The 18,379-nt window shown below is 36.5% G+C and overlaps 3 protein-coding genes across 3 annotated transcripts; all 3 read left to right on the top strand.

Annotated features, from left to right (window-relative positions):
• The first annotated feature begins 780 nt into the window (after positions 1 to 780).
• LOC146145374 (CCA tRNA nucleotidyltransferase 1, mitochondrial-like) lies at positions 781 to 3,213 on the top strand. Its single transcript, XM_083389388.1, has one exon. It carries the CDS (start codon positions 1,035 to 1,037, stop codon positions 2,526 to 2,528), a length of 1,494 nt encoding a protein of 497 aa, XP_083245514.1. The 5' UTR covers positions 781 to 1,034; the 3' UTR covers positions 2,529 to 3,213.
• A 3-nt stretch (positions 3,214 to 3,216) lies between these two features.
• On the top strand, positions 3,217 to 3,942 carry LOC146145373 (NADH dehydrogenase [ubiquinone] 1 alpha subcomplex subunit 13-like). The gene has a single exon (XM_083389389.1). It carries the CDS (start codon positions 3,254 to 3,256, stop codon positions 3,716 to 3,718), a length of 465 nt encoding a protein of 154 aa, XP_083245515.1. The 5' UTR covers positions 3,217 to 3,253; the 3' UTR covers positions 3,719 to 3,942.
• On the top strand, positions 3,916 to 17,222 carry LOC146145372 (uncharacterized). The gene is made up of 13 exons (XM_083389387.1): positions 3,916 to 4,116; positions 4,929 to 4,982; positions 5,063 to 5,258; positions 5,536 to 5,690; positions 7,151 to 7,243; positions 7,603 to 7,763; positions 8,473 to 8,579; positions 9,745 to 9,870; positions 10,795 to 10,958; positions 13,665 to 13,850; positions 14,459 to 14,682; positions 15,333 to 15,420; positions 16,151 to 17,222. The coding sequence occupies exons 1-13, from the start codon at positions 3,916 to 3,918 to the stop codon at positions 16,268 to 16,270; spliced, it is 1,875 nt and encodes a 624-aa protein (XP_083245513.1). The 3' UTR covers positions 16,271 to 17,222.
• Positions 17,223 to 18,379: the final 1,157 nt, after the last annotated feature.

The following is an 18,379-nucleotide window of genomic DNA, read 5'->3' as shown; positions in this document are numbered from 1 at the left end:
CGCCCAACAATTACCACAGTATGATTCGCATGAATGACATGTTTAGAAACAACCATAGCTGAAGGACAGGGCAACTTGCAAGCTTGCTGCTCAACTATTATTAAAGCAGCCAAGTGAAGCAAAATTGTAATTATTATAAGTAGAGATGCAGAAAAACGGAACTGGTCCAGAATCGTACACCACATTTTCGTTGGGGGATTATCATATTGCTATCATAATTGGCATAGTGTACAAGTTAGCGTTTGGATTCCGGTGGGTCAACAGTTGGTAATATATTTATTCTCTCATATTTATTTATGTCTTGCAATTTCATTTTTGACTACTCGTTTTGTTACTGTAAAAAAGTGGTAAGATTGTAGACCAACGCCCAGACGTTAAACACAATCATAACTGGCTGGTTTGATGCTTAACTATTGAGCTGGACAAATAGTCAGAGGCACTTTCTAAAGCTATCTACTCTTTTAACAAGTAAATCATGATTAGGTAATAAATCATGAAAATATAAAAATGAATTTAATTACATCACAACATTGCTAACCCCGACCATAATCAAAAACTACCCCTGAATCAGCAATGCAAAAGCAGCTGAGCAACTTATTTTGCCCCCTGCAAATGTATTTGCAATTCTAGCTATTTCTCGGTATTTTTTATTGTTTTAAATGAAGCTTCAACGTTTGTAATCAAACATATTTATTTAAAATAGGGTTAATGATTCAATTAAAATTTCCACTTGCCAAAATGCTGGCCTGCTGTCTGCAAATATGCTTGAATAATCAAGTCTTTTGTGGTAATATTAATTTGTAGCCTTCATGGTTTTAAATAGCAAATGATTTTTTGTTTGTACTCATTAATTTCATATTGTACCATTCTATCTGGATTTGCAGTTTAGTTCAACAATAGAAATCAGTAGATATAAACTCTTTACACTGTTTCAACTGAAATTAAATTAGTGTTACAATTGAAATAAACTTGTGTTAATCTCACTTGAATTGCACTGTGAGCTGTTAGTTTTGTATTCTTTCCTAAGCAGTTTCATGGAAAGACTGCTGCTTACCAATCTGGTAAAATTTCAAACTTTCAAATACTTGGCCGCAACAAGAACCATTCGTACTGTTTCAACTTTCAAGCCTTCTGTTTTTCTCAATGATTTGCAAAGATGTCACTGTTGTAAATTGAACAGCAAAAGAATATCGGACATGGCATCCTCAGCAAACACAACAGACCTCGAACCCCTCTTTGCACATTTGGACACTCCGCATTTTAAAAAGCTCTTCTCGCCTGGACTGAAGTTTATCCAAGAGCTCTTCAAGAAAAACAACTTCGAACTTCGCCTATGTGGCGGGGCCGTTAGAGATCTCCTGATGGACAAAGAGCCCAAGGATATTGACTTGGCGACAACGGCTACCCCTCAGGAAATGCTTGAAATGTTTAACAAGGAAGAGATTCGTCTCATCGCTGAAAGTGGGATTGCTCATGGTACAGTGGCCTGCCGTGTGGAGGAAGAAAATTTTGAAATCACAACTTTACGAATAGATGTTTCGACAGACGGTCGGCATGCGGAGGTGGAGTTTACCAAGGATTGGCAGTTGGATGCGTCACGTCGCGACTTGACCTTTAACTCTATGTTTTTGACCTTGGATGGTGATCTAATTGATTACTTTAATGGCAAGGATGACTTAAAGCATTTACGGGTACGCTTTGTGGGTGATGCAGAACAGCGCATTCAGGAGGACTACCTTCGGATATTGAGATATTTCCGATTCTTTGCACGGATATCACCGAGTAATGCAGAGCATTCGCCCGAAACCCTTGCCACAATCCGCAGAAACGCTCATGGTTTATCTCAAATCTCTGGTGAACGGATTTGGGCTGAATTAAGTTTAATCCTGAAAGGTAGGATTGTTGGCGAAATCTTTAGCACAATGAGAGACTGTGGTTTATTTAAATATTTTTCTTTGCCCGAGAGTGGAGACACCTGCCGATTTAAGGAAATTTGCCACCGTTGCAGCCACCTCTCAATGAACTACATCACCCCTCTTGCCTCCCTTTTTCAAACCACGGAAGAACTTTTGATTTTTCGCGAAAGGATTCGTCTGTCCAATGCAGATTTTGACATCCTATTCTTCATAGTGAGCACCATGCCAAAAATAACTGTGGGGCCGGGCAGGTTGGATGCCTACATGGACATACTTGTGCTGTGGTTTAGGCAAGACAAAAGGGTTACTTTCTGGATATACGAGTTGCTGAAATTTGTGGGTGACATTCAGGCACTTAACTATTTTACTAACATAAAAGTTCCTGTCATGCCTTTAAAAGGTGGCGAGATAAAGCAAAAAGCGGGCCTAAAGGGAAAGGATATTTCAAATGCGTTTGCAATTTTATTTAACATGTGGAAGGAGAGTCGATATAGTTTGACAAAAACTGAGTTGCTAAACAGTTTTGACGAAAACACAGATTGGGATGATTTAGAGAAAAAGTTTCCCCACACTGATGACATGCCTCTGAGACTAAAGCGGAAACGAAAATAACTTTGGTTTATCAAAGGAAATCGTTTAAATGTTGGAGTATTAGATGTACAATAACAAATTTTGGTTGAAAATCTCAGCTTAAGCTATCCAAACTACCGATGGTTATTTATGTTAAATTTATTGTTGTAATTTGCTATTGGCAATCTTGGTAGAGGTTAGAGCACATTTTTTCCTTGCAATTTTAGTTCAATTTGTGTAAAACCTTTTTTTAAGTTATTACCTTAAGGAATTAATCTGTGTCAGGAGTTTCTGTTTCTTTCTGTTCCAATTTTATCAAGTTTTTATAATTTGTCAGAATTTGTTTTTAGAAAAAAAGAAATCTAAAAATGTATGTACTGATTACAAATATAAAAATATTTATCCTAAATTAGGCCGATTTTATCATGAAAGACTTGAACCAATTGCGAATCAGTGACCATTTAACGATTAAAAACATTACCTGTATAATGTATTAAATTACATAAATACCTCCTCTTTTAAATTATTTAATATGAGAATATGTTTTTAAGACATTTTGTCATTATAACTAAATAAAAAGTTAGCCAAAAATAAAACAATATATTAAGGAGCCTACTTTGTTTTGTTTTTTTACGGTGACACTTTTTGTTTCAGTTTTTATATTTATAATGATTGTTTTGTGAAGTACAGTCCACGCAATTTTACTAGCAATATTTTTGTTTGCAGACGTCATCTTATTCTTAAATAAAAATCACCCTTTAAGCAAAATGTCGGCTGGATGGTCGAACATAAAGTATAGGCAGGACATGCCGCCCCCTGGTGGCTATGGAACCATTCCATATAAAAGGAACCTGATCAGTCGTGGTCCAAGCGGCTTTGTGATTTGGGGCATTGCCGGCAGCATCTTGCTTGCTGGCATCCGTAACCACAAGAGCCAAAGCAAGCTTTACCAGATGGGTATAGAGGAAGACATGGTCGGTGAAAAGTGTCTCATTCCTCTTCTGGAAGCAGAAAAGGATCGTCATGTGATGCGCAGGTCCAAGGAGCTGATCGAGTCAGAAGCACTCCATTTTGTCGGTTCCGGCCTCAGGCCCGATCACATCCCTGGCAACATCAACGAGGAGTACCACGCCAAACGCTGGCAGCTACCCTCCCTTAACCCCCACTCCCTCCTTCCCAAGTCAATCTACAGGTGGTACCAGAACAGTCAAATTCCAAAGGTCGGACCTTGAATGCGACCATCTGTAATAATTTAATAGAACTAAATTTTTCTATTTCTTGTTTATTGTTGCGGTCATTAATCTAAAAAAAATAAAACAGCCTTTTCTTTTTTGATCTTTCTGGTGATCTGTGTTTAAGTTTTACGAAATCTAAAAACAATTTGTGGTCTTTGAAATATGCCTGTTGAAATGTTGAAATCTTTAACTTAATGTTATATTTTGGCGTGTGTTGTAGACCAGGTTTAAGGTTAATAATAACAATTGCCATGAACCCATTATACACTGTGCCAGCTGTTGCACTTAGCATTTGGTATTTCTTTTTTCGTCGATATGGCGGCAACATTCAAACATACCTCATGAGAAAGAAGAATAACTTTGATGACTCATCGTACTATACCAAAGAAGTCAAGGTGTGTTTAGCATAAGATCCCATCAACATGAAGTTGTTTGTACTAATGAAATGCAGTTAGGCAATTATGTCATTATAGTTGGTTAGAGCCATGGTCCTGGTGAGGCCTGAGGTTGTGCGTTTATACCTCACTGCAGGCTAGTTGTTTTTCTAGCCTGCTTTTCATCATTGATTGACTGATTCAGTTGGTCTTTGCTTTTGGTTTAATATTACTAAAAAATACAATTTAAATAAAAAAATGGCTAAAAAACTTGTATTATGAGCCTTGCACATATCAATTTTAACATTTTTGTGATCTAGTAATAATGGTGTACTTTTTTACTAAAAGAGTGTAGGTCGATCCAAATGATAACTATATTGACACCTCTGTGACATCAGAGTCTTTTATAATTTTACTACTTAAAGCAGTGGTTCTTAACCAGGGTTCAACGAGAACGTCCTCTGAAACACAAATGCTGTTATTTCAAGCTAAATTTGAACCTTCCTCATTTGCCAAGGCGCCATGTAACCTATTTAATTGAAAGTTTGCCAATTTAACCTATATAAATGCAAGTTTGTTATTTGAATACATTCTTAGTTTCAACTGCTGGGAGGAAAAAACGAATACTGAGCGAAAATTTGGGGTTAGACGAATGCTTGCAGAATTACATAGGGGTTTGGCAGGTTACCAAAGGTTAAGAACCACTGACTTAAAGCCAATCCTATTCAAATGAGAAGTTAGCAGATATAATCTAGTTTCATGTGATAAAAAATAAAAATAGATCTAGTAAGCTAAGTGGTATAAGGAATGCCTAATGTTTTGTTTTATATTAGGTTCCAATAATGAGAGGAAATTTTATACGATTGTTGGCCAGACTGACTAGATCTGTAAGTATTATGACTAATTGCAAATTTTAAATAGGCATTAACTGTTATTTTAAATGTTATTTTTTTCTTAACTTGTATAGTTGTTTGGTCGTCTATGGCTGATGGACTACATGTGTTCTGAAGGTGGTATGCGTCATTTTCGACAGACCCACTTTGAAGAAGGCCCAACCTTTTACCCCCTGTCTGCATTGGAAAACAATAACGCCAAACATTTGGATGCCGACAAGGTTTCTAAAAAAGACATAGAACATATGCTTCGAAATGCAAAAAAATCAGGTTAGCAAGTTTCAGTTATATTTATTTTTCGTCAAAAACCAACATTTGGAGGTTACTTTATTAGTTTATTTAAAAAAATACAGTATACCTTCTATTTTTATTAATATTTTACATTTATTAAATTATGTACCCTTCAGACTGTATGTTACAGTTGTTTAAAACAAAACAGAATTGCTTGTACAACATAATTAAGGACTTCGCCTTTACAAGAATTATCAAAAACATGATGCTTGAGTTTTTTAAAGCTCTTGAGTTTAAATATTTTACTTGTTTGCAGGAAAGTTTTACTTTAACACAATTGACGAGTATGTGTCACTGTTTAAGAGTGGAAGTGTGACACCAACGCAGTTAGCAGAAAATGCCATAAATACCCTCAAAGAGATCCAAAGGCTCAATATTGTTGTCAAATACGATTTTGAAAATGTCAGAAAGGTAAAGAAATTATAATTTCATAGTTTCTAAATTCCTTATTACCAGTATGGCAGGAAGCTGGCGACTTGGCGACTATGTCGGCCGAAGAATCAGACAGAAAACCAAGGGAATTGTCCAAAAAAAAAAATCAAAAAAAAAAATTATTAAATTTAGATTTTTTTTTTTGATTTTTTTTTGATCGATTTTTTTAATGATCGATTTTCCAATTGAATTATTTTTTGTGGCATTCTGAAAAAAAGTACGAATCACATTGTTTAGCGGGGAAAAGCCAGTGTTGGGCATATGTTTATTAGTTCAAAAAGTACTAAATTTCGATAGAACTGTTGTGCAGTTATACTTGATTTGGCAAATACTTTAAAAAAAAAGTAATCATAAGTTAAAAAAGTAATCATAAAAGTAGCGATTACTGTTAAATAGACAGGTATGATATCGCATGGGCATAACGAGAATGTACTATATGCCAATATGCCATGCTGTTCCATCTAAGGCTTAAACTATATTTTGGGCTGTTTTAATAACGTGAACGCAAAAAATTTTCGCGCTTCGCCCGACTCTTAACTGTATCTATTCAGCCAAAAGGTAAGCTATGGCATGTTGCACTTCACTATGTGACTCTAATTTCGGCAAACAATTTGTACTAATTTGGATTATGACACACTGTTATTTTATTAAAAATTACTCCCAGTTTAAAACAAAAAAAATTATCCCAATGTTAAGATTTATTTTCTCGCTTTTCAATCTGACTTGCTGCATGTGTGCACATAAGCTCGTCCCAAAACAGCATCTATGTAACAGTGTTAGAGTAAGAAAAACAGACATGTGCACCTCCAGGCTGTACTTCAGCATACCCCATATGTATTTCTTTGTGTCACAAAAAATTTTGCGCCTTCAGCGCAACTTTTTTCTAATTCATTTACTTCTTAATAATCTTGTTTATCGCCTAAACATGGCAAGGTTGATACATTTCTTTGACAGACACATCATTTAAGTTTAGGGACACGACCAAAAAACCGAAGACTTTAGGCCAAAAATGCTTGTCACCAGAAGGCTGGCAAGATTCTGCCAGCCTGCTTATTACAATTGTATTTTGCAGCTTTTGAACATTTTAGGAGTGCTTCTAGATCACATGCTACATCACATATAATAATTCCTTCACGTTTGTAATCAATAAGATGCAAACATAAACAAAAAATACACTGATCTAGATCATTAGTTTCTTAACTTCCGTATCACTATCACGTATTATTTTTTTAAACGAGAAAAAATAAAAAAACGATCCTACAGTATTTACTAAAATTCTAATGTATTTTAATATAGTATCAAATGTATTACTCTTAAGATAACTTACCATAATTTATCAGTAAGTGTATTTAAAAAATATTGCTAATACCCCTGATTACTGGTCTAGATAAAGATAGATTTTATTTTTATTTCCATTAAAATGCTGTTTTTCTGTTTAGATGGCCGCAGCATCGACTATCAGGTACAAAAATGAAACAACGCTGTCATCAATTGATGGCATACTTGTTGTTGTTAAAGATGAATACCCAGTGGTAAGAACTTATTGTAGCGCGGTTTAAAACAATTATTAGAAATAACCCTAACCCAACCCTAAACCTTTTTAAGAAAGAAGTTTGAAAAGCATCAGTGAAAGATTCTAGTTTTGTCTAAAAGAATTCTTCAGTATAAATTAAAATGTTTGTATTTAATAATAAAAGGCGTTTTTTAACATCTCATATTTAGTGCCACACCGGACACAGACTCTTACGTTTTTGCTCTTCTGAGCTGTAAAAATGAAAACCTCCTACTAATGTAACTTAAGACGCAAGTGCAATAACGTTGCATGTCATCAAACTAATTAATAATCTTTACCTACGGTGCAGGCAAATATGACTGTAATATAACTGTTCAGGAGGGTCTAACCTGCTGCAGCGGGACAACGTTTCTGGGCCCCGATAAATGCAAAGAGGACTGTGCCCTGGTCTCCAAGCTGAGACAACTGGGAGCCATTGTGTTCGGTGTGGCGAACATGCACGAGCTGGGAATGGGCACGACCGGCAACAACATGAACAGGCAAGATGTGGTTATTATCCTGTTTTTAGTTTTTTTTTTTTAATGAGCAAGAAAGGTAATATGCGTCTAGGTTGAGAAGTTTGCTCGCAACGCTATTCTACCTGTCTTTTTGTGTTTTGTTTTCATTATAATTAGTGAAGTTTCCAACCGTTGTTTTTTGCTGCATTTATTTCGGTGCTTTATTTCTCATCTGTGTTTAGATAATTTAAATCAATCGGTAGCATTTTTTATCTGTTTCGACACTTTAAACCACCATAAACGATCAGTAGTTATTTTTTTTGTTGCACTGAATATGTGATAATGGATGTCTCCTTGACCCTTGCAAGTTAAATGTCGACCATATTTCCTGATCAGTAACAGCAGAATACTCTAGCAAAGCTAGCAATTTACGTCAGACACTATTAAAAGATATATATATTTCGCCAGAAAACGCATCATCAGTATCTCTGAATTAGCAAACTCAACTGTATAAGTATTAGTAAGATACATTAAAAGATAAATAAAAGAATAAAGTAAAAACGTAAAAAATCATAATATTGTAGTAGCATGCATCCAACATGTATAACCCCAGCTATATGTAAATGGAAATGCTTGTATTGCATCTCCTCAATTATTCATTTCCTGCTGCGGGCCAATTAAACCTGAAGCGTGCATTTCTTATTTTTCTTATTTAATTTAAATTTGTACAAAATAAAACGATTTTTTTCAGAGGCTACGATCGTTGTCACAACCCGTACAACGAGGATTACTTCACTGGGGGAAGTTCGTCTGGATCTGCCGCTGCAGTCGCTTCTGGGATTGTTTCTGTTTCGCTCGGTACAATATTTATTATAATTATTATTGATGGGTTATTCCCAAATTGGAAAAAAAAAACATTTAAGCAGGAAATATTAACAATATAGAATATTGTATATTTTATATTTATGTCCTATATCAATCGTAGCCAAACTGCTGTTCGTCATTTAGTTTTATGCGGCTCTCACGTTTCGGTTGTATTTATGATTTTGAGGATGCCCGCTGTGAATGCTTGTGTGATTATTTTTTTGCATATTTTTACTACTTGAATGCAAGTTTGTTAGACGTTTTGCGAAAAACTTGTCAGACTTTCCAACATATGTCTTAAATCGTGTTAAAAAAACACACCTTTCAACTTTTTGTCTATTTCCATGTCTGAATATAACGTGACCTTCCCTTTGTACTTTGCGTAGTGTGAAAAAAAATGATCAGCAAGATATATTTTAATGTTGTAAAATAAATAAAATACACAAGCAGATACGTGAACAACCACTATGATCTGTTATTTTGTTATGATTGCGAAATGTTCGTTAAACTACCCTTTCTACTTTTTCGTACTTACGCGTAAAGCCCTTTCACCAACATGTACCGACGAATGACGTCGAAAAAAATGTCCGAACATTCGTTGAGTAATACCGCGATACTCGGCGCCGAGTCGAGAATTTAGAGTGTAACCTCATTAACTAGCGTGCCTGACAACAATACTAGTCACTTCGCAGAAGTCTGAAAATTTGTGGTGTATCTAACCCTAATCAACGTTTATTTGGCAGCGGCCATGCAATGTGTATAGACTTATAAATGTATATTAGATGACTGAAACGTGCATAACACAGTGCATATTGCGTGATCATCCAAGTGTTCTTGGTGTTTCTCGACGTGCACCGCTCTGGGCCTGTGTAGCTCAGTTGGTGAAGCGACGATCCCGGTATGACCCGAGGTCGTGAGTTCGAACCTCACTGCAGGCTAGATGTTTTTTTTTTCTGACACTATAATCCCGATTAGGCGGTAAAACCTTTTCGAAAGGCTTCCGGTGTATACATAAGGTTTGTCTAATTTTTGGCAAATTAGAAGGATGATGATCTTCAATATACACTAATATTTCAATTAGGCCTTATTGGACCTCCTAGAACTAGTTCACGGCCCCATAACCCCTGTTCTAATTTGTTATTGACGTTTCATTTAACAGGAACAGACGGCGGAGGTTCGGTTCGAATCCCTGCCGGCTTTTGTGGCGTTGTGGGTCTGAAGCCGACCTACGGGCGAATGTCGACCGGTGGAATGGGGAAATTCGCAAACACCGTTACTCACCCGGGTACGTATGGCGTTGGTAATCGTTACGGAATTCCGATATTAAAACAGCTTTTTTTACTGTCCAGGTGCGTTTTTGCCGCAAAGCGCCTGAAATTGTTGGGTTATTGAATAAAATATAAGTAAATTTTTTGATGTATTTCTAATAACTCTTAAACCTAGTAATACTACTTGTAATACTACAACTATATATATTAATCAATCAAAAATAGCCAGGAAATGTCGCCGGTTTTAAGGAGTGGTGAAAGGTATTTAGCTCGCGATCGCTCTTTATTTATTTTTTGTGTTTTTTTGTTCTTGTATTTTTGGTGTAGATGTGCATTTGTGTTACTAATATTCATCTAGAGACACAATGAAACAACGGCGATAGAAAGAGGCGAGATTAAGCGATCGCCTTATAGACTAACGCTAAATGTTGTAATATAGACCAGTGGTTCTCTAAAATTTCAAAACAAATTTTGCGGACCGGTGGACCTTCAAAAATCAAAATTAACCCAAAAATGTAATCCGACAAAAGCATGCAACTAAAAGTCTTCTTAGCTTTTACATGCAACTAGTCTTAAATTTTAAGACGTAAACGAGCTGTAGCCCACTTTTAAACTGTTGGGCACCACACTTGCAGCATTGTGACGTATGATAGAGTCTAAAATAGACCATTGACTCTGTGTTACGTGACAATGCTGCAAATTACGGAACTGGCGAAGCTCTCAATTTGACAAGCCTTTAACATCTTGCATTTCGCAATTGAGATATAAAATTGTAATATATTGGGCGGACCGGCTGGAAAGTTGACGCGGACAGGCGGTTTAGAACCACTGATATAGAAGGAAACGCCCACTATCCAATAAGACTACAACTTTATCAGTTTTTATAGCCATAGGATTTATGCTCTAAGTTGTATATTTTACGTTCGTATGTTCTCCCCCAGGTCCTATCTGCGGTAATGTGCGAGACGCGGCGGCCATGTTCGCCCTGCTGGCCGGTCCCGACCCCGAGTTCCCCCTCAGTCAGATGCAACCCCCGGTCCAGCTTCCCCGCTTTGAGGTCGACCTGATCGGTTTAAAGATCGGAATCGACCGGCGTTGGTTCAAGGTAGCGCATGCGACTCCCTTTAAACTTTTAAAGCATTGGTTCTTAACCGGTGGGCCACAGAGCATTTGGAAAATTGATAAGTTGGTGAATTTTTTAGTTTTATTCGTTTAATTCTTCAGTTAGTTTTACAGTACACTCTCAAGCTCCGCATTAACAGGTGCGTTATGTGCAGGTTATTATAAAATTAAAATATTCTTCTTTTTTCACATTTTGAAGTTATTTTTGATCTCTTGCCCATTTCAGTTATGTAACCAATTTAGGCAGAAAAAAAGTGAGTCACGGAATATTTTCTAAACGAAAGTGGGCCCATAAAAAAAAACGACCATAAAACGGTTAAGAACCCCTGCTTTAAAGGGTGCGTGCTGTATAAGGAACAGGCCAGGTTGAGTTCGTTTACAAAGTAAGCTTACCACTCTATGCACATGTGAAAAATATCAGCCAATACATTTGCATCACGGCTTTATGGCCATGAAATTTTCCGCCTGCGCGAATCAGTACGGAAAAGTTACCGCGTCTTTCTTTTTTTAGCGCAAACGTAAAACTTTTTTTTTCAACCTTTTCTGATACACGGAACACTTATGCATAAAAATAATTCTGCGGGACACCTAACGAGAGTTTATTATAATACGTGAAAAAAAACATAACAAGTATTTCTTCACTTTCAGTTTTTCTTAGTGCGATATCTGTTTAAGTGTGTTGTATTTAGGCAACAACAACCCAACAATACAGTCCTATTATTACACTTTTTGAGCCCTACTATTTATTGAACAGTCATAAATGAGCAAAACAAAAATTCAACTGGTGATGACTTTCATAAACAAAAACAACTGCAATTGTGTTAAGCCAGTGATTTTCGACCGGTGTTCTATGGAACATTATTCCAAATATTAAATTTCTTGCGAAACACCGGCTGAAAACCACTTACGCAGACTAATTGTTTGTTAAGGCGAACATATCTATAGGAAAGTTTGTGTTTAAGATTCAAACCGGTTACAGTTTTCTACCAGCATTGTAGTTACAGCCAAACCTAGTTTTCCAAAAAGCTAAGGATCGCTTTCACGAAATTCCTTACGAGCAAATTCATGACGTGGGATGTTTATACTTTTATTTTAATAACACAAAACAAAACACATTTTTTTTTTAAATGTAAGGAAATTGTTTTAAAACATCCTGAAGCCTGATTTGTGGACTACATTTCCATTATATATTGATATTCCAGTCATAAAAAAATACCAACTATTTGAAGTTGTCGCGATTATATAGGGGCAATTAAGCTTTTTTCCTTGAAGATAAATAACAAAAGTTTTGCTACTGTTTACACTTCACACGATTGGTCGGCAAACTTTTTTTTTCAGGGCCCAAAATGCCTTTCAAGAGCTATAAAAGGCTTACTACGTGAAACGAATGACGTTTCATCGAACAAAACTTTGTGTAGAGTTAATAAGTCACACGACGCAACATACCATAATATGCAATGCATTGCGTATAAGGGCTTAACAGATTTAATAAAGAATAGCTTTGGGAGGGTGCACAACACAGTTGTCCTATAATGCAAAAACTGAAATATTAGAAATATCTCGCGGCCCACTAAACATTGCTTAAAGGGCAGGCCCACATTTGGGTTGCGGCCCACAGTTGCCGACCGCTGCTTTTCACCATGGGCACTCTTTTGTTGGACTATGCGCGATACTTGAAAGAGAGCACAACCTATGGTTTGTGTTTGTATATTTAAATATAGTTTATTTTCGAGTCATTTTCATATTCCAATTATTCTTGAATAAGTTTTAACGAATCGAAAGTAACTAATAAGTTTGTGTATAAAATGTTTGGAATTATATTGTATGCCATTTTAGGGTTATCACAAAGTCTTAAAAGGCCTAGTAAATCGACATCGTCTTGATAAAGACGTGTCGATACATCATCAATTAATGTACTGTATGATCATCAGTTAAGCCAGTGTTCTTGCAGAAAAAATATATATATATATTCAGAGTAAATGCGACCTTATTTTTGCCAGATTTTGAAGTTTGTTTTTTAAAATTCGACAAGTGTGGCGTTCCTGTTTTTGACCTGTTCCAAGCAGTCCTTCCTCCAATCGTTTAAATCAGTGTTTCTGTTTATACTATATCGCGATCCTAATACTGCCTTAAGTAAAACAGCAAAGCTCTGAGTACCCGACTTTTTTCTCTATACTTTTTGTGAGCTCCAAATCTGCAAAATAGAAGACATTGGAGCTTATTAGTTCGAATTTCAAAAAGAATATCAATGCTTTACTATTACTTGCTAAATTTCCTAAAATTTGTTGAAATCTTGCACAGAACCATTCATAATAAATATGACAATATAAATGTAGTTTAGTTGGCGACCTAACCCATGGTTTAAATCAGGGATTCCCAAACTATGTGTCGCGGCACACTAGTAGAGTATTTTTATTATTAATAGGCATACACGCAAGCATTTTAGACTTAAATACGCACTATGCATTACAAATTAATAATATTTAGACATTTACTGTGTTAAGAGCGATTGTAAAATTCCTCTATTGTTGTTCTGTTAAAAGTGTGCCGCGAAATATTTAAGATTTGTTTCGTGTGCCGCGAGCCAAAAAAAAGTTTCGGAACCACAGGATTAAATACTTGTAACTGCAACAAAGACCGGCACGTTTTAATAAAAAAAACTAACTCTTTCTTTACGATTCCAACCCAGGACTGCACGCCGGACGTATTCGGCTCTTGCATGGCCGCAGTGGGACACTTGGAGCGCTCCGGAGCGGCTGTGGTCGACGTTGAAATCGCCGAGTTGAACGAATGCCTGGTGGCGCATCGCATCACCATCTTGAGCGAGATGGGAGCGTCGGGCGGTCTCTACTTCGACAAGTTTTACGACCAATTGGTGCGCTTTGTGGTTAAATGATACACGCACGACTGGGAGGTTTAGTTGTTTTTTTAATGTAGAGGCAGAAACCGCTGTTAGACATCGGCGTTGAACTTCTTTGAAGCATCCGATAGTCAAACATGTTTTGGCATTACTGGCTACGCGAAAATATTGGGCACATCAGTAATCTTTAATATTGTTCTTGTAAGAATAAAATACGGATGACCCGACAAACCGAAGTGTAATGTATTGCAACTTTTTATGAAAAAATACGAAGTACACATTTAACATTTTCTTAAACTTTGTCCATTTAGATTAAAACGAAATCTAGCCACAAAAAACATGCTTATTTTGGTTACACCCTTTCGACTCGCTCATCAACCTTTATGAGTGCCAAAGTATCTTTTCTTTTTACTCTTAAAAAACGTTTGGTTGGCTAGTAACCTTCATCATTCAAATAAATGTATTTACCGTATTTTGAATTTTTAACTAGCTCTTTATTTTTCATTTTCCAGTTTTCAAAAAATGTTTTGGTTGGCCCTAAAACCACAATTTGTGCAAAAAAATCTTTGTCTTGTATGATAGCCACACACTGAGTTATACCGAGCCCCGCTATTTTTGCGCAGACCTACCAAAACCGCATTCTAATGCAAATGGGCCACCACATCTCGGCGATCGACTACCTGAACGCCAACAAGCAACGCACCCGCATGATGGCAGTAATGAGGCGCCTCTTCGAGGGGGTCGACGCCCTGGTAACCCCGACCGCGGCCCACTGCGCCCCCAAAGCCCACCCCGGCGAGCTCAAGTACGGTGCAACGAACGCGAACCAGGACGTACGCAACATGAGGTAAGCGCGTGACAGAATTTATGGGAGGGGAGATTTTTTGAAAACTGTGGTTTTGGGCGTTTTCGAGTAAGTTCCGGTACCCAAACTATGTTAAGAAATAAAACTGTGGTTTTAACCGTTTTGTAATATGATTGTAACTAAGAGCTAGTTTTTGTTTATAGTACGCCAACCAATGAAGACCTCAATTTTATGACCTTTACCGTTGTGCGAACAATTAAAAAAAATAAACTGTCGGCCGTTTGACTGGTGTCTTTTATAATGGGGAGATTTTTAGGCTAATAAAACATCGGTGTTGGTCGTTTTCGGGTAAAGTACTAGAACGGAACTGTAGGCGTGATTATTTTTTGCTTTGCAAAAAAATTTTTTATATGGGCTGGAAATTTATTTTCGAGACATATCTTGTTTTTGCTCTTATTCTTTTTTGGTTGTGATGGTTTACTTGGTATGTTTCATTTTTTTACTCGTGTGCTTGTGTGCCACTGGTCATCAACAAAACTAGCGACGGACGACGTTAAGACACTAATAAGTAATGAGTAATGACTAATGTCTGTATTAATTTGGCAATCCTCATTAGGGTTATTTTCGCCTTAAAGTGGTTTCAATTAATTAAAACACAACTCACGCTAATGACGTTTACCCATATTCCAAAGGTACGCTGCACTTGGAAACTTCACCGGCATTCCAGCTATTTCAATTCCAGTCGGTTACAATGACAACGGCCTGCCCGTCGGTTTTCAGGTAAAGTTTTCGTACCTTGCAAATACAGTTTGCTATTTCTGTTTGTTGTATTAAACCTGTTTCATATTGAAATGGTTTCGATACGAAATTGTGGTTAGCATTACTTTCGGTACATGTCAGTTTGCGCTTATTCGTTTATTTGTCTGGTTGTAGCTGGGGTTTCCAACCTTTTTACGATGTCGTACCACTTGGACGCTTTGTACTGCCACGCGTACCATTTCTTGCAAAACAATTAGTTTGAACGAATCGTATTTTTAGCTTATAACTAGCATTATTCAACTCTATTTGTAGCTTAAGCTATGCTATCTATTAAAAACAATAATTTACCATAATTAACGCCCACTGTCCCACAGCGTTATACGGCCTTTCATAGCAACTGTGCTTCATGTTGACCATTGACATGACCTGTATTTTGAAGATCGTAATGACACGAAACAACAAGAATAGTTACGTAACAATGAATAGGCTTTTTGGAATTGTAAACAAAAGCAGATAAACAAAACATAGCATTGTGAAATGTTTTTTTTGTTTTAATATAACCTTTGTAGCTTTTTTTAGCTGCTGATTGGTTCAGAAAATTATTCATGCCGCTTTTTACGAGCAAGCAGAGTTTGGGCACTCAACATTCGGCACCTTATTATTTATTTTTTTTGGTCGAAACAAACAAACAAAGAGCTGCCAGCTGTGCACAAAACATGACGTCACCTCTTTTGACCTTTTTGTTTACTAGGTGATGTCGTCATGGTGGCGCGAGGACACCGCCTTCCGAGTTGCTGAGTACGTGGAACGTCACGTGGACCTCCAGCGCCCCCAAGTGTACCATGACCTTTGTCCCCGGATCGCCGAATAGGGGATTCACCTACCCGACCGTTTTAACCCTCAAAAGCTTGTACCACCCTGCTCATATATTATATAAGTTTCTTGATCAAGCTATTGTGATTTCAGGCATTACCCAACCCAAATGATATGTTAACCGCTTTAAAATTAGAATTTTTGAAGAAATGTTAACAAATGCTTTCCTATGCACGGTACACGAGCGAAGTTGACTTTATAAAAGACATTTTGGGGTGACGAACATTTTTATGACTGTGTTTACCCGACCGTTTTAACCCTAAAAAATCTTCTACCACCCTGCTCACATATTATATAAGTTTCTTGATCAAGCTATTGTAATTTCAAACATTGCCCAACCCAAATGGTATGTTTACCGCTTTAAAATTAGCATTTTTAAAGAAATGTTTAAAAATGCCTTCCTATGCACGGTACACGAACGAAATTGACTTTATAAAAGACATTTTTGGTTGACGAACATGTTCAAGGCTGTGTTGATTGCAAACAACCACATAGCAGATGACTGCTTTCATTTTTAATTGAACAAAACAACATTCATTAATAACGATAATGCCTAAAAGAACAACAACAACAACAAAAAACAGTTAGCCTCCAACCGCCCGTACTATTTTGTCGTAAATTTTTATCGTTGTCACTAACGCCATTTAATTGCCCTTTAATAATTTTATGGTTTTATTTTTTACTTCCTGCAGTTAATTATGCAAAAATTGTATAATTATGCAAAATTGTAATTGCGATCATGGTTTATTTTTAAATCAATAGGATCGCCATGTTGCTTCTAACGTACTCTGCTTTTCTATAACTCTGGGACAGGGACGGCGAACAACAAATGTGACCCTTAAAATTATGAAATTATACAGAGAATATATAATTAAATGTATGTTATTCAGGGATAAAGGTCCCTTTAGTAACCTATACAAAAAAAAAGTTTCGCCATTCCTTTTTTCTAAGAAGTCATTTTCATTTCTTATAGCAATTGCTCAATGTCAAGGTGTTCCTAATTTTGTTACGACGTACTAAATATCGCTTTCATATAAATATATGCATACAAATATATTCATACATTACTATTAACGATTTAACAAAGTTGTGCTTGTAATACGCTATTTTAAATTCGTCGACTGCTGTTGTGTCTTCTATACTCACAATTTAAGCGGTTCATTTATGTAAAGCAGGGGTTCTTAAACGTTTTAGGCCGCCCTCACATAAACTATAAAATAGCATTGGAACGAGCAAGAACAACTACCAATCCAACACTTAATGGAATTTGCTTCAGTGAACAAGGCTTGGTTATGAAGTCACCTTTATTCTTTCAAGCCAGCGCGGTCAAGTTATATTTACTTCGGTCAGAAGCAATTCGTTTCATATGGCGGGCCTATGTTGCAGAGGCTGGTCGAGGTTCTACTTGTAATCAGTTTATGAATCTTTATTTAAATAACTTATTTTGATAATATTTTAGTGTCCGATTGACTGGACTGCGAGATCGATTACCTGGAATATCTTCGTATTTGTATAACGTCATTCGAGCCAAATATCTTAAGACTTTGTAATAAAGTTTCGCATTGATAAATTAGGCTAATTAGTAATAAGCACACTTTTTAGATATGAAATCAATCGCCATGTTGCTTAATGATGGCCAGTGAACATTTTTCAAACATAAATTTGGTCCTTTGTTCATAAAGGTTGAACGCCTATGCTTTTGGAGTATACTTACGCCTTATATTATTTTACCATCTGAAAGGCTTTACAAAAATCGTGTAAACAAACTCAACACGGAGCGTAAAAAAGTGATAGGAATTGCTCATCATATTGGCCATATTCTAAGGCTGTATGAAAAAATGCATTCACTAAATAATTTGGCGAAACTTGCATTTTGTAGTCCGTGTCCACTGCGTTTTGGGCTTTGTAAACATAGAAAAATTAAAAATATTACGCAGGGCCTTTAATCTGAAAACGTTCGCTTGCCATAATGCATATAACATATGGACTATTTTTTATTTCATCTATGGCACATAAAATAAGATCGCCGTCCAATAAAATGGGTGACTTTTAACTCCTCTCGTGGAAAGCACAAATTCAAGGAATTGACGAATAATTACGCTTAGGT

The sequence above is a fragment of the Ascidiella aspersa genome, chromosome 5 (genome assembly GCF_963924565.1).
Source record: "Ascidiella aspersa chromosome 5, kaAscAspe10.2, whole genome shotgun sequence".
Classification (NCBI taxonomy): Eukaryota; Metazoa; Chordata; class Ascidiacea; order Phlebobranchia; family Ascidiidae; genus Ascidiella; species Ascidiella aspersa.
The sequence above is the reverse complement of the archived record's forward strand: the minus strand, read 5'-3'. Positions and strand labels throughout refer to the sequence as shown.